General features: G+C 46.1%; 1 protein-coding gene across 4 annotated transcripts in view; it reads right to left on the reverse strand.

Moving 5' to 3' along the window:
• AREL1 (apoptosis resistant E3 ubiquitin protein ligase 1) overlaps positions 1 to 16,396 on the reverse strand; it is a 618,076-nt gene that overhangs the window by 403,992 nt on the left and 197,688 nt on the right. For all 4 annotated transcript variants that reach the window (XM_086937491.1, XM_086937493.1, XM_086937492.1 and 1 more), the window contains 2 exons: positions 11,714 to 11,883; positions 3,255 to 3,435 (listed from right to left, as the gene is read on the reverse strand). In XM_086937491.1, coding sequence (XP_086793617.1) covers positions 3,255 to 3,435; positions 11,714 to 11,883 — 351 coding nt within the window. The remainder of the gene's footprint in view (positions 1 to 3,254; positions 3,436 to 11,713; positions 11,884 to 16,396) is intronic.

A 16,396-nucleotide genomic window follows, 5' to 3' on the forward strand; every position in this document is an offset into this window, starting at 1 on the left:
GTTGACAGAATCATGCCAGATGCCTCTTTGTGCTGCAGCCATTTCCTGTGAAGGAGCTGCAGGAGGTGGGTGCGCTCCCGTGGGTAATGCACCGGTGTCAGATTTTATAAACTATATCTGGATCTCGATCGAAGAGACAGACTGGTATGGGACTGGAGACCGGGTGATGCAGGATGAGGAGACAAGCAACTTCGGTGGAGACCAGGAGACATGGAAGGAGGTGGCTGAAGGCACGGCTGGAGAGGAAGAAAAAGACCACTCTGAACACTGCGCTTGGTTCCAGTGGGCCATAGGAAGCGTACATGCTGCAACCCCATAAACCACAGCCCTGGAGGATTGTGGTCCCAGGCAAGTCCAAAAGAGGAGCATAATAATTTTAGGAGGTGGTGGGAGGGCTTAAAAGGGTCACAAATGACTCACATGTGACATTCACGGGCAAGAAGTCACCTAGAAAACCTGTTTGCAATTTTGTTCTTGTTTTGTGTGTGGCACCTGGTGAAGGGCACAAGCCTACCAAGCACTCATACCCCTCAGGCGACAGCACAGTGACTGAGGCCATATTTTGAGTGATTATTTTGAAGGGGCACCATACAACCTCCGGAGGGTGTGAGAAAGAGGACAGTCTCATCCCTTTTGTCAAGAAGAGGAAAATAAGAATAGTGGATACTGAGAAACAGAGAAAGAGAGAAAAACATAACTTTTTTGTTTGTTTTGATTCTGGTCATTGGATATCTCCTGTGAGTTGTTTTCTTTTTCCAATAAACTCCCCTTAATGTCTACTACCAATAAGTGTATACGCTTGGCTAAGTGGGTCTTAATCCCTACACCGCTGGATTGGTGTACTGCCTTTCCTTCTATATGTATGTATGTATGTATGTATAGGCATTTATATAGCGCACTACTTACCCTGAGGGTCCCAAGGCGCTTCGACCGCTGCGAAACCCTTCCTGGCTTCCCTGAGAGATGGTCCCTTAATGGGTATCTCCAGGGTGAGACCAGGCATCCCCGGCGGTCTGGTGGGGCCGTTAGTGAAGATGAGGCAAGCTAATGCCCAGAGTTGCCGAGTGTGATCACTGATCAGAGTGGGCACCGAGGCGAGAGAATTATCGAGTCCGCTGACCCTGGTCCAGAAACCTGCCGCGCCGGGAATCGAACCCTGGTCCCGGGCCGTCCTCTGCTCTCGGGTCTGCCGCCTCTAACCAGTGAGCCACACTACTTCACTACTTCCTTCTGCATTTTGCTTGTCAAGGTATTGTACTACTGCAGTGCTGTAATGTTCTCCTGTTTAAGTTTAAATAAATAATAAAAACTAAAAAGAAAGAAATCAATTACTGCCAATCTTAGTGCAGAAGCTGTGTTCTCCAGAACAGACAAACACAAATTTGTGAATGTAGAGAGACATCTCTCCTGAATATCTGGTCCTACAATTGCAATTTCTACTAAACAATAGTATTTTTTTAAATGAGCAACTAATCTCTTCCCTATGATTATGAGATAGCAAAAATGTCCCTCAAATGCCTTAGTCACAGGATGCGTGCTATTCGCTCCCTGCCCCCTAGCTACTGTCCTAGCCTCCTACCAGACCTAGGGTTGCGCTGAGTTGATCTGGCAACAACAGATGGCAAGCGTAATGCATGTGAAACCACTTGATATGCTTCCGCCATGGAGCCTCTGTCCTAGGGAAAAGCACAGGCCAGATGTATTGCTATAATCGCGCTCTATAAACAGCTGCCCTGCACACAGACACTATCCTACAAGCTCATAATCTCAAAGCAAACTGACAGACAGCCTTCCAATTGCACACAAGGAGTATTTCTCCAGGCATTTAACAGTTCTGTCAAAGTCTAGCCAATCACAGCCAGACATCCATGCCCGGACTTTCAATAAATCATACATCAAACATTTCTCACCACTTAATGGATTGGATTTCCCATCCATTAAGTTCTGTCCACACAAGGGTGGCACAGTTATCACATTGTTGGCGGTAATTATTGTAATGACAAACAAAATGTTCTGATACACAGATCTTAGATGCAGAAGGGCAAAGTTTAAGTGTCCTGTAGACGGTATAGCAATTAAAACTTCTTGTCCATAACACAAATCCATATGGCCTGAGCCTGAGCTCCAAGGATCAGTTGGCTGACAACCTGTTTGAGCTACCGGGACACAATAAGCTTACAAAGGCCTCCTTCCAACTGACTAGCTGACCAGCATCAACCGGACCTGCCTGGCCTCTGCTGAGGTAAGTCCTGATCCCCTAGAAGTGCCCAGGTCCTGGGCTCTTAGCTGGTATCAGTGTAAACTCCTCCTAACAAAAAGGTGTACATATAGAGGTTTAGGGCTCCTCGTGACAGCAAAGTGATCTCTTCGCACCAAGAATCCACCTCCTCAGATGACCTCCAATGAGAAACTCCAGCAGGATCTGCTCTTCGTGCTAACAGCAACCATCCGTGATGACTGCCAACTCAAAGCCCCAGTAAAACCTGCTATCCGCACCAATGATGTTGAATATTCAGCGGAGACTGGCTCCTTGTGCTACAAAGCGACCACCCGCAGCGCCCGTCCTGGTCCTTGTGCAAAAAGCTTCCTCCTCACGGACAACACGAACAGAACGCTTTGCACAGGCTTTGAGAAGGTAACTCTTCAGCCAGACTAACCTGGCCCCCATGTCCAACCTGAACTCCATCACGGTCGGTCTGAACTTGTGAGTTTTCTCCTGGCTCACCACGACCAAATAACAGCTTTGTTGTTCTTGATGCTTTTTTCACCTAAAACTTTAAAAACTCAAACTTCCGGGTCCACTAATTGGATTTTTGTTGTTTTAGTGTAATTTTATTTATTAAATAGTACTTTATTTTTCAAAATAGATTTGAGGCTTGTGTTGTGTTTTCACTTTATTATTGTTTGAGTGCTGCATAAATACTTTACTCATTGGCTCCAAGTTAGGCGTGACTGCTTAGTGCCAAGTTACCGGAGCGTTAAGCACAAGTTAATTTATTGACTTTTGTGGTTCATCCCAACAAGGACTGCGATGTGGTTTTCACAACAAGGCCCAGAATTCATCATTTAAAGGAAGCCTAGCTCTAAATTAATAATCAAGGATCATATAGTGTGTCACTGAGGCAGGTGTATCTGGGTCTGTATCACTTCTGGACATGGGGTATGCATAATGTGGTTACTTCTAGAAGCATAGAATGATCACACTTGCTCTGAACAATCAATCAACGTCACCAATTATAATAGCCTCTGCTTACCATTTAAGACAATAATGTCGAAGTCACCGTTGCTTATTGGCTGGTTTTGGTAGGAGATGCAGGTGTGGAAGCAGCCTCTCTGGTGCAGAGTTAGTCGCAGGAACACCTGACATGTCTGTCTGTTCGATACCACCGATTTGTCACATGAGACTCCTGCACTTGCCTCCTCCAGAGGGCCAAGCTGTATACGATGGAGTAGAATGAAAAAAAACAGGTGGAAAGGAAAACAGATAGGGAATAGCAAGATGAGGAAAGTACATGGAATGAAAGAAAGTGAAAGGGAAGGGGGTCCGGGACAAGAGAAATTGAAGGTAAAGTGGCACGGGAAGGGCACATGGAAAGAGGGAGGGCACGTAAAGCAGCAGATATACAAATGAACATCAGTAGGGATTGGATCATCAGGAAGAGCGAGGACAAGGAGAAGGCAATAGAGAGGCAAGAGGAGAGAGGGAGGATTAAGAAAAAAAAATGTTATTGAGTTAAAAAATATTAAAAATGAGGGAAGTAAAAGAAGATAAGGAGGGACAGTAACAGGTCAACAGGCATAGATCGCCACCTAGTGTTGGGCCCGGATGTTTGCAGTTTGTTTTTGTCCTGAAAAGTTCTTTGGAAGTCACGAGATAGGTGTCTCCTCCTCTGGACCATACTGCGCATGGGCATCGGCTCCATCCTCAGATTGTTTTTCGCCATTAGGGAAATGATGGAGCTTTGTAAGAAAAGGAAGGACGTCCGTGTAAGCTGTATCTAATTAAGATAATACTGGAACAGAAAAGGTTAGCCGGGGGGATGGGGGGGGGGCGGGGGCGTGTGTAACTCTGCAGCTCTACATGCCATGAACAGATGCATACTGGTAAGTAGCATTTTCCGTTCGAGGCATATGAGCTGCAGATTACACACTGTGGATAGATTGTATTGCAGTACCCACTGTTAGCGGCAACCACCCCTATCTGTTGCAGTAGTTTGAAATAATGTTTTGAGAACAGCCTGGCCCACATTAGCTTGTTGCTTGGTTTGCACATCTACACAATAGTGTTTTGTGAATGTGTGCGGTGTAGACCATGTAGCTGCTCTGCAGATTTCATCTAGGGGAATGTTCCCTAAAAATGCCATTGAAGCCCCTATTTTTCTAGTAGAATGGGCTTTAGAAGGAACAAATAACATACTTTTAGCTTTGTGGTAGCAAATTTGTATGCATTTGACAATCCATCTAGCTATCCCAGATTTTTATATGGGATTACCCTTGTGTGGTGGTGAGAAAGACACAAAAAGTTGTTTGGTCTTACGAAAAGGTTGTGTTCTCTCAATGTAGTATAGCAACGCTCTTTTGACATCTAGGGTATCAAGAGCTCTTTCTGATACTGTTTGTGGCTGTGACAAGAAAACTTTTAGTTCCACAGATTGATTGAGGTGGAAGGGAGAAATGACCTTGGGTAGGAATTTTGGATTAGTACAGAGAACGACCTTATTATGATGCATTTGCAAGAAAGGTTCTTGAAAGGTTAGTGCTTGTAGTTCACTAACTCTCCGTAGAGAAGTAATAGCTACTAGGAAGGCGACCTTCCATGTTAAAAATTGTAGTTCACATTTATGTAAAGGTTCGAAGGGAGGTCCCATTAGCCGTGTGAGAACAATGTTTAAATTCCGCACTGGTGAAGGTGGTACTCTGGGAGGGTTTAATCTCTTAAGGCCAACCATAAAGGCTTTAATAGCAGGCACTCTGAACAGAGATAGATGCTGTCTGTTTTGAAGATATGCTGCTATGGCTGCAAGATGTAGTCTACTAGACGTGTAGGCTAAGTTACATCTTTGGAGGTGCAGTAAGTATCATATGATGAGTTGAATAGACACGTCTAGGGGATTAATATTGTTGTTGTGAATATATATGACAAAGCGTTTCCATTTAGCTGCATAGCATGCTCTAGTGGTTGGACGTCTAGCTTCTGTTATAACATTCATGGAGTCTGGAGGAAGGTTAAGATATCCAAATTCTAGAATTTCAGGAGCCAGATCGCAAGGTTGAGCTAAGCTGGGTCAGGGTGCCTGATCTCTCCACGGTTCTGTGTTAGAAGGCGTGGAGACAGGTATAGTTTTTGGTGCGGCACTACAGACAGTTGTAGCAGTGTGGTGTACCACAGCTGTCTGGCCCACGTTGGAGCAACTAGGAAGAGGGTCCGAGAATGCTGCTGTAGTTTGCGTACTACTAGTGGCATGAGTGGTAGAGGTGGAAAAGCTTATGCAAATTTGTTTGACCAGTTGATCCATATCGCATTGCCTTTGGACAGTGGGTGTGGATATCTGGCAGCGAAGCTTGGGCATTGGGCGCATTTTTGTGGGTGGCAAAGAGATCTATCTGAGGTTGTCCCCACATCTGAAAGAATGGTTGAAGAACTTGCGGATGAAGTTCCCACTCGTGGATCTGTTGTGTCTGACGACTTAACAGGTCTGCTATGGTATTTTGGGCTAAGAGGAATATGTTTTGAGGTATAGCCCACCGCCATATGTTTTGTGCTAGCTGAGAGAGTTGCAGGGAGTGTGTTCCGCCCTGTTTCTGTATGTAATACATAGCTGTCATGTTGTCCGTGCGGACTAACACAGCTTTGTTTGATACTTGCTGTTGTAAAGCTTTTAGTGCTAGGAATATAGCTAGTAACTCCAGATGATTGATGTGGAGTAACTTTTGTTGCGGCGTCCACCTGCCTTGCATGGTGTGTCCAGTAAATGGGCCCCACAGCCGGAGAGCGATGCGTCCGCTGTCAAGATTATTTGAGGAACTGGCTCTGTGAACGGTCGCCCCTTGGAAAGGTTTTTGGTGCTCCCCCACTGCAGAGAGCGAGGAGTCCGACCGTCTACCAACACTAGGTCTGTTAATTGACCTTGAGCCTGGTTTCATTGACGCGATAGGCACTCTTGTAGAGGCCGCATTTGAAGTCTTGCATGGGGCCCTATGAAAATGCAAGAGGCCATCATCCCTATGAGCTGCATGAACACTCGTGCTGGAAGAGAGTGTTGTGGCTGAAACTTTGTGAGAAGAGTTTGCATGCTGGCTATCCTTACTGGAGTGGGATAAGCTAGCGCTGTTGAGGTGTTTATTGTCGCACTGAGGTACTGTTGTACTTTGGATGGTTGCAGATGAGACTTGGTGTGGTTTAATGTGAACCCCAAGTTTTAGAGCAGTTGGATCGTGGCATGAGTGTGTTCTACACACTGGTTGTATGAGCTGGCTTTTATGATTTAGTCGTTGAGGTACGGGAAGACGTGGATGTGCTGTCTTCGTAAATGTGCTGCCACTACTGCTAGGCACTTGGTGAATACTCTTGGTACTGTAGTTACTCAGAATGGGAGTACTTTGAATTGATAGTGCTGCAAGGCCAATAACAAATCTGAGATACTTCCTGTGAGCTTTGTGAGCTTTGTGAATGGGAATGTGGAAGTATGCCTCCTTGAGATTTAGAGTAGCAAGGAAGGCGTTTTGTAATAGGAGAGGAAGGATTTGTTGGAGTGTGACCATGTGAAAATGGTCTGACTGTATGTATATGTTTAGCAGTCTGAGGTCTAGAATAGGCCTTAGAGCGCCGTCCTTCTTTGGGATAAGAAAGTATAGGGAGTAAACCCCCTTGTTTTGTTGGTGCAGAGGAACTGGTTCTATTGCACTTTTTCTAGCAAAGATATTACTTCTTGCTTTAACAGTGATAGATGTTCTTGTGACATTGGGTGCTGTTTGGGTGGTATGTTTGGGGGGTGGGGGGGTAGATGTTCGTTCTAGACAGTAACCTGACTGAATAATTTGTCGCACCCACCTGTCTGGTGTAATGTTGGTCCAGGCAGGAAGGAATTGTTGCAGTCTTCCCCCCACAGGAGTGGAATGTTGGGGGGGAAGGGGAGGAAAGTCATTGGGTAGGGGTGGAGGCAGAGCGGGAGTTGTTGGTTTTGCCTCTGCCTTTGTTATTGTTACCCCTGTAACCCTCTCTCTGGTAGCCCTTAGTGAATGTGGATTGGCTAGGGGTCTTGCAGGAAGTGGAGGGGCTTTCGGAGGAGTAGCCTCTTGTGTTTCCTCTATATGATGAGCGACAAAAAGAATGTCTGGGAGCTTGCAGCTGCAAGGCTCCCATAGATTTTGCTGTGTCCGTGTCTTTTTTCATTTTCTCTAAAGACACATCGACATTAGGGCCAAATAAATGTGTCTCATCAAGTGGCTGATTGAGGATGGGATTTTGTACCTCAGGTTTAAAACCTGAAATACGTAGCCAGGCATGTCTACGCAAAAGGGTGCTGGTATTGATTGCCCTTGAGGCAGTATCTGCAGCATCTAGGGCACAACGAATAGAAGTATTAGTAATATTTTTACCTTCTTGTATGAGTTAATTGGCCCTATTTTTATATTTGTCTGGTAGATGCTGCATTATGGACTCCAGTTCATCATAATGTGCCCTGTCTTATCTTCCCAACAATGCTTGGGTATTGGCAATGCGTCAAATGTTAGCTGCCTGTGACGCTGTTCGTTTACTGGAGGAGTCAAGGAGCTTAGATTCCTTGTCTGGTGGTGAGGCCTCACCTGATGTTTGTGAATTGGCATGTTTATGTGCGTTAGAAACTAACAAGGAATCTAAGGGTGCTGGGCCTCTAATGTAAGATGGATCAGTAAGGACAGCTTTGTACTTTTTCTCAATGCAGGAGTTGAGGACTCTAGCTCTGACAGGATCTTTAAAGACCTCTGTCGCATGCTTAATGACCCCTTTAAGCATTGGCAGAATGGCAGTGGACCTTTGTGTATTATCAAATGTGTCCAAAAAGAAATCTTCCTCCACAGTGTCAGTGTGTAAATCGACCCCATGGTACTGGGCAGCCCTCTGGACTAGTAGGTTAAAACCTATAGTGTCTTCTGGGGGGGAAAGCCTGGAGGGATATACATCGTCTTGAGGGACGTAAGGCACATCAGGGGTGTTATAATCATGGGGGGGGGGGGGACTATTGTTTCCTACAGGCTCATAAGCACCCCCACCTGTGTCATCAGAGTCTGTGTCTACATCATCATCTGGATGAGGGGATGGTGTAGGAGAATGATGTGGTGGAGGAGGTGGAAGAGTGTGGGGAAGTGGAGAAAGTACCCTTAATGGAGAGGTTGCAATGTCTCTCTTCTTTGGAGGAGAAGGAGGAGGTGCAGGCGCCTCTACTGGTCTCTTTTTAGAGCTAAGAGACAGTTGTCCAGTCTTAGGATCCTTTACAAGAGTCTTTTGAGTAGGATCTGGTAGTAAAGGCTCTTCTGTGGATGGTAAGAATTTCGGTGTGAAAGGTCTTGGTACCGGGGTTTTTTTCGACACCGATTCGGTAGCTGGTCTAGAGTCTTTTGGCTTAGAACTGTTACCCTCGTCTTTAACTGGAACGTGTTTTTTCGGTTCCGTGGGTTTTTTCGGTTCCGAAGCGTGGGAGTCGGGACCTTTAGGTAGATTTTTACTCGGCTCCGAGTGCGGTTTTGACATCTATGAGCCGGTGCCAGTCTTCGGCGCAGAGTGCTTGGGTGTTGAAGCAGCGGTCGGCGTGGATGAGGAATATGGCTTATTTTTCGGTGTCGGTGTAGGATCGACACCGGAAAGAGGCTGACTCGAGCCCGAGCCACATGAATGCTTAATAGTCTTCTTTGCCGAGCCCAAGGGCGGGGCGTGGGAAGCAGTCTCTCGGTGTGCACCCGGGCAAGAAGGTGAGGGTGTGACCGAAGCCTTTTTGGAGGGTGTCTAGGAAGGGTTGGGGTTGACGTTCTTACTTACGACCCATTGAGGTGGAGTGATGTCCTTGACGTCTGAGTCTTCGGCATCGGAGGAGCTGGCGCTTATTTCGGCTCGCTCCTGTTCTGGCACATTGATGCCCTCTTTAAAGATGTCGCCCGGGATCGATGCGGACGAGCGAGCCATTGATCTTCGAGCTCGTCAGTTCTGAATAGTCTTTTTGGAGCGGATGGAGGCACAAGCGGAACAGTCTTTGGCCTCGTGCTCCAGAGAGAGGCAAAGGATCTACATCGAAGACACCTCTTGAATGGCGTCCTTTCCACGAGCCAGAAAGTAAAGCCTAGGTAAGCCCGAAGGCTTTCGTCGGCCGGAATCGAAGTCTTCAAAGTTGTGAAGAATCGCGTCGACGGGGATGGCGATCGGAATACCGTCGAACTGGGTGAGGATTGCGTGCTGACGGAAAATCGGTTGCAAACTGGAAAGCCGGAGACACATCCGAGCCCGATGGCGGAAAAAAACAATCTGAGGATGGAGCCGATGTCCATGCGCAGTATAGTCCAGAGGAGGAGTCACCTATCTCATGACTTAAGAAGAACTTTTCAGGACAAAAACAAACTGCAAACATCCGAGCCCAACACTAGGTGGCGATCTATGCACAGTGTGTACTCTGCAGCTCATATGCCTTGAACAGAAGATTCTAAGGGGGTAAAAAACAATAATATTCAGATGTACTGCACCATAAAAAAATGTGGACTTATCCGATAAAACAAACTGGCTTTCAAGACGAGCACACATTTTGAGTCCAGGCTACACTCTGAGGAAATATAGGGTTTAACACCTGGGCTGATTATTTTAACATACCAACAATGATTTATAAAAAGAAAACAAGGGACCACATGCCCTGAAGTATGTAGCTATCTGACAACACAGTAGAGGTCCTCAGCTCTATGGTGACTTGTACTTGGTGCTATGGCTTACAACTCTGTAATGTGTAATCACATCTTATTAATACTTTTCACAAGACTGTTTTCTTGTGGGTTCTCTTGCTAAATGCGGTTGGTGCTGTACATCTTGCGTGACCCCTCCATGTGCATGGTATAGTGTGCCTCATATAACCCTCATTGCTGGTGATGACAAAGTAGTACAGTACCACCAGTGTGTACAGGCACTGCATAGGGCATGTGTAGTCAGGTGGGCCTCCTTAGGTTGATTATGGGGGATTCCAACACCACAAAAGAAATCTGATTGCCGTCAGGATCTCAATGAACCAGGGAAAAGGAAAGAAGAGCTGCCGCCATATACACAGCACACGTATTCAGTCATTGAAAAGACATTAGCATGCTGTGCGAGTGAGATGGCTGTTTTTAAATGAAAGTATTCCTAATTCGATGCTGCACACAAATCAAATTTTAAAAACACATGAATGTCTCCATTTTCCTTTTTTTCCAAACTTAAAAAAAATCTATTTTGTGTTGTTACAATTGCTTCTATTGCAAAGAGATCTAGCACACTGTCAGCAAGTACGTTTACATTTAACTTGCTAAATTGCATTGGAGGCAGCTGTGAGCATAACCACACTAAACATATTTCGATTGTAAATGGAGGGAAAAAAGTGGCACTTTTTTGTTTGTCTATCAGTCCTTACGTTTTGGGGTTATTTGAAGGTGATTGTACACTCACTTCGTATTGGTAGCAGCCTAACCGGAAGATGAGATTTGTGGTCATATTTCTGTCAACAGTTAGATATATTGCAAAATGTAATAAGCTCAGAAAGCCTCCACAACTAACTTCAGAGCTGCAAAAGTAAAACTTAAAGTACTCCTGTGTTTTGTGAAAACTTTGCTTCCTTCTTTCTTAGCATATCAATATCCTCACCTCCTAGATACTGCTTGGGCCTTTCAGGATCAGATATTACATGCTCACACACCTCAGTGAGAAGCAAATAAGGTGTCTTATACCAAAGGTCACACATCCCATTTCCATCATAACATGAAAGTGATTGTTGTGGGGTGTTGTCTCGTTTTGTTGATGTTCTAGACACGGATATCGCCTTGTCCATGCCTCAAGTTTAATTCTCGCCTTGAGCTTGCTGAAGGAGAGTCTTAACTTGTGGCTGTCGAAAGACGTCGTTCTCACTAAGTGGATGTCTCAAGTCAATGACTCACCTCTTGAACACTCTAGAAAGTTTTACAATCTGTAAGTCTAACATGTAGACACCTAGGTAGAGGGTGCTTGGCCCCTACAGTTGGACGCTTCAATGTGAGGTTCCTCCTTCTAGGCTGATTGGGGTATTAATCAGCTTGCAGAAGTCTCACCTTATAAATAGTTTGAGGTGAAATGCAAGTGGTTAACCTCTCCTCTCAAGCACAATCTAAGCTTAAATGTTACCTTTGCCTAAGTGGCACCAGGTTGAAGGTCCTAGCTTGCAGAAAGAAGTTTCACTTTAAGCATACGCGGAGATGAGATTTTGGCCAAACATTTCTCACCTCATGCACGGTCTATATTTAAGTGTTAGGTAAGTCATACCAGTTTGAAAGTGTGATTAGGGTTACCCTGGTGGATTCATCTTGTACGCTTGCTGAAGTATTCAGTAATAGAAGCTTCACCGAGCTGAGGCTTAGAAGAAAGCTCTTCTACTAAGAAGGTTTACCCTAGTGGACTCTCCAAGATGATACTTACATTACAGGGTTTCACTTGGTGGGGCAGTATGGGTGAGTTTGTACATTGTGGCTAACGTACCTCATGGATGTCCACGGTGTAAGCATCCTGATCTGTAAGGGAGGGCGAGTTGCTTGTGGGATTGTTGTACTCGTCCCTTGGAATGATCTGCACGGTGTGCTGCTGCCCACAAGTCAACACCAAAGTAGAGAAGTGACAAACAATCTTTGTCTTTGAAGGAACCACGGTACCTGGGAGGAAGAGATGAGCAGCCAAGAAAGAAGTGCTAAACAAGTGCTAAAAAGGAACGTACGCAACAAAGAGACCGGTATGTAGAGTCACACAGATGGACACAAAGAGACATGCAGATACCCACCAGAACACTCATTTACAAACACACAACGTGGAAAAACACAGACATTCACATACACCCACACAGTCATACACTCACAAACATTATCACAGGTCAACAGTAAAGCACATATACACGTGCCATGAGGCACAGCCCTGCCCTGCAAAACTAAATCTGAGCAGTAAGGAACAAACACCCATTACTTTACATTCCAATCAACATGGATTTAACAAATTTAAAATTCTGAGAAAGTGTAACTGTACTTCACAAATTACATACAATTTTAAAATGATAAACTTCCTAAAATGAGATTGATGAAGTGCACTAAAGGTGTTAATTCATTCCTTGATGTATTCTCTGCAGCAATAAAGCTGAATAGGATCAATCAGAAAGTGAGCCCAACTCACTGATTCAATTTCACTAACAAGGAAATAATGAAATTACAATCCAAGTATCTGAATTTTGAAAAGAGGAATGTGCTGAGTTCTCTTCAAGACACTGAGGTTGCTTGAGGAACAGCCTGACTTCAGGTTTGTGAATACTTCCTTATCAGGGTGTACACTCTCCAAACAACATGTAATTTTGAGAAAGAATGCACAGTTTTCTGACTAAGGGTCTTACAGATCAAGGGACCAAGCTTTAAACCAACTACCAGTGTTACAAAGTCCATATTGGAGGAAAAAGGACATATTTCCTAGCTCCAACCACTAGGTGGGTAACTGAATAAATTGGTTATCAATGGGGTAATTTTGGGATGCTAACCAGCAAACCAATATTGCCTTAAATGTGGCTTAACTCGGATATCTGTACCACTGACCTGAAAGGATCAGCAAACAGGAATTGTGTAAATATCTAAGTAGTGATACCTAAAAATGTGACAATTTATGTATTTGGGCTACATGTTTGTAAAAAAAGTTTTGTAATCCTAGAGAAAACCTAATGAACAGAGCTGAGGTCATAATGGGAATGATCCCACCCACAGAAACAATGGACACCCAGACCTGACCAAATGAGACAGCCTTAAGAGTGAAACCTCAATCTTAGTATAAAGAAGGAAAATGTTACTTACCAGTAGGCATTTGTTCTTGGCATGTAGAGCTGCAGAGTTACACACTATGCATAGATGGCCACCTAGTGTTGGGCCCGGATGTTTGCAGTTTGTTTTGTTGTAGAAAAGTCTTTCGGAGTCACAGGATAGGGGACTCCTCCTTAGGATGATACTGCGCATGGGCATCGGCTCCATCGCCCAGATTGTTTTTCGCCATTAGGGAAGTGATGGAGCTGTACAAGAAGTAGTGATGTCCATGTGATTTGTATCTAATTAAGATAATACCGGAACAGATAAAGGTAGCCGGGTGGGCGTGTTAACTCTGCAGCTCTACATGCCATGAACAGATGCATACTGGTAAGTAGCATTTTGTGTTCGAGGCATATGAGCTGCAGATTACACACTATGCATAGATTGTATAGCAGTACCCACACCAAGCGGCGACCACCCGTATCTGTTGCAGTTGCTTGAAACAGTGTTTTTAATACAGCCTGGCCCGCAGTGGCTTGTTGTTTAGTTTGCACATCTACACAATAATGCTTTGTGAATGAGTGCGGTGTAAGCCATGTAGCTGCTCTGCATATGTCATCTAAGGGGATATTCCATAGGAATGCCGTTGAAGCCCCTATCTATCTTGTTGAGTGGGCTTTTATAGGAATTGTTACCGTGAGTTTTGCTTTTTGGTAACAAATTTGTATGCATTTAACTATCCATCTGGCGAGCCCTGATTTCGAAATAGGGTTGCATTTATGTGGCGGCGAGAAAGACACAAAAAGTTGTTTTGTTTTACGAAACAATTGTGTTACTTCGATATAGTACAGCAGAGCTCTTTTAATGTCTAAGGTGTGTAGAGCTCTTTCTGCGACTGTTTGAGGCTGCGAAAAGAATACGAGCAGCTCAACGGATTGATTTAGATGGAATGGTGAAATGACTTTATGCAGGAATTTTGGATTAGTACGAAGAACAACTTTGTTATGATGCATTTGAAAAAAAGGGTTCTTTAATGGTAAATGCTTGTAGTTCACTAACCCTTCTAAGAGAAGTGATTGCTACCAGGAAAGCTACTTTCCATTTAGGAATTGCAATTCCCATTTATGTAATGGTTCAAATGGAGGACCCATTTACCTTGTGAGAACAATGTTCAGGTTCCACACTGATGCTGGTGGCGTTCTGGGAGGAATTATTCTTTTGAGTCCTTCAATGAAAGCTTTAATAGCTGGTACTTAAAAAAAGAGACAGATGTTGTCTGTTTTGTAAGTATGCTGCAATGGTAGCAAGGTGCTGTCTGATAGACGTATAGGCTAAGTTACATTTTTGAAGGTGTAATAGATATCCTATGATGTGTTGGATCTATTTGGTTGTTTTGGCAGTATATGACAAAGCGTTTCCACTTAGCAGCGTAACATGCTCTGGTAGTGGGACGTCTAGTGTTGGACAGGGCCTCGTGGCGTGGCCCCACTCCTCCCGCATGGCGGGTCCCGGACTACCTCGACCCCTGTTCTACGACCAAGAGCGGCACCTTCCACCTTCCACGAGTGCAGTCCCTCCGGGCCGCCCCCAGCTCTCCCCCGACGGAACTCGACCTCATCTCCTCAACTCTCCCGGCTGGCCCGGACCATTTCCCGGGCCATCGTCTCCAGCCCAGCCGCCATCTTGGACCCTCCACGACCAGGCCTCGTGGCCTCGGCCCGACCCCAGCCCCAGCAAAGCCCCGACATCGAGGCACCACGATCCGACCAGGGGGTAAAGAGACCACTTGGCGAGTCAATGAGGGAAGGAGTTTCGATGGTCCCCCATCCGCCTAGTTTCGATCGCCCGCAGCCTCCCTGGGCGCTGGCTCCACCCCCCTGCTGGGTGTCTGGACTCGCACATCCCGGACCCCCCGACCTCCAAGTGCGAGGGTCCGGACATCAAAGGGCACCAGACCTATAACTGGGGCAGCTCCAGAGCAGGAAGGCAGTTGTATCCTGGAGTCGAGAGACACAGAGAAACTCATCCTTGGAGTCCTGCTGGCGCTGCCGCGGCTCATCTTCGTGAACCATCCTTGGAGTCCTGCTGGCGCTGCCGCGGCTCATCTTCGTGAACCATCCTTGGAGTCCTGCCGGTGCTGCCGCGGCTCATCTTCGTGAACCATCCTTGGAGTCCTGCTGGCGCTGCCGCGGCTCATCTTCATGAACCATCCTTGGAGTCCTGCTGGCGCTGCCGCGGCTCATCTTTATGAACCATCCTTGGAGTCCTGCTGGACCATCTTTGGAGTCCTGCTGGCGCTGCCGCGGCCCCTACCGAATAACCCTCCAGCTCGAGGATTGAGAGCTGTCCGCAAGATATCCCTGTACCAGACCGGTACCAAGACTGTCCCGCTACCCCCTTCCCACAGAGACTAAGTTCAAGGGGATCCTAGAATCCCGTTTCTACTGTATCGTCACGATAACCTGCCAAAGAATGCTGATAAAAGAGTTAAGAACCTATCTTTGTGTGGTGTCCATCTGTGGGGGGGTGGTTGCTCGTCTGTACGATCTAAGGAGAGGACCCTCGCCAGGAGGCCTCTCCCCCTTGCTCGGCCGACCCTCAGGTTTCCCGTCTAACATCTAGCTTCTTTAATGATGTTCATGCATTCTGGAGGAAGGTTGAGGTAACCAAACTCTATGACCTCAGGAGCCAGATTGCTAGGTTGAGCTGAACTGGGTCCCGGTGTCTGATCTCTCCATGGTTCTGCGTTAGTAGGCGTGGAGATAGATTTAGTTTTTGATGTGGCACCACAGACATTTGCAGCAGCGTGGTGGTGGAGTGTGGCTCAATGGTTAGAGCGGCAGACCCTGATGCAGAGTTCTGGCCAGCGACCAGGGTTCGATTCCCGCCTCGGCGGGGTCTCAGGCTCAATTTCCTCGGACCTGTTAATTCTCGCCTCGGTGCCTATTCTAATCACGGGCCCCACGCTGCAACTCTGGGCAATAGCTTGCTTAGCCTCCACACCGGCCCCAACAGCGCTAAGGATGCCTGGCTTCACCCTGGGGGTGCCCAGGAGTGGACACTTCACAGGGAAAGCCAGGAGGGGTTCCACAGCGGTATGAGTATCAGCGCCAGGAAGCCGTATAGGCGACACCGCAAGGTGACGTCTGGTGACAGTGCGCTCTATAAGTACCATGACATTTAAATTTACATTTTACCATGGCTGTTTGACCCAAGTTGGAGCGACTAGAATGAGTGTCAGGGAATGTTGTTGTAGTTTGTGCACCACTAACGGAAGTAGTGGGAGAGGAGGAAAAGCGTACGCATATAGTCTTGACCAGTTCATCCATTTCGCATTGCCCTTGGACAATGGGTGTGGGTATCTGGCGCCAAAGTTTGGGCATTTTCGTTTTCG

Source organism: Lissotriton vulgaris, chromosome 9 (assembly GCF_964263255.1).
Source record: "Lissotriton vulgaris chromosome 9, aLisVul1.2, whole genome shotgun sequence".
NCBI lineage: Eukaryota > Metazoa > Chordata > Amphibia > Caudata > Salamandridae > Lissotriton > Lissotriton vulgaris.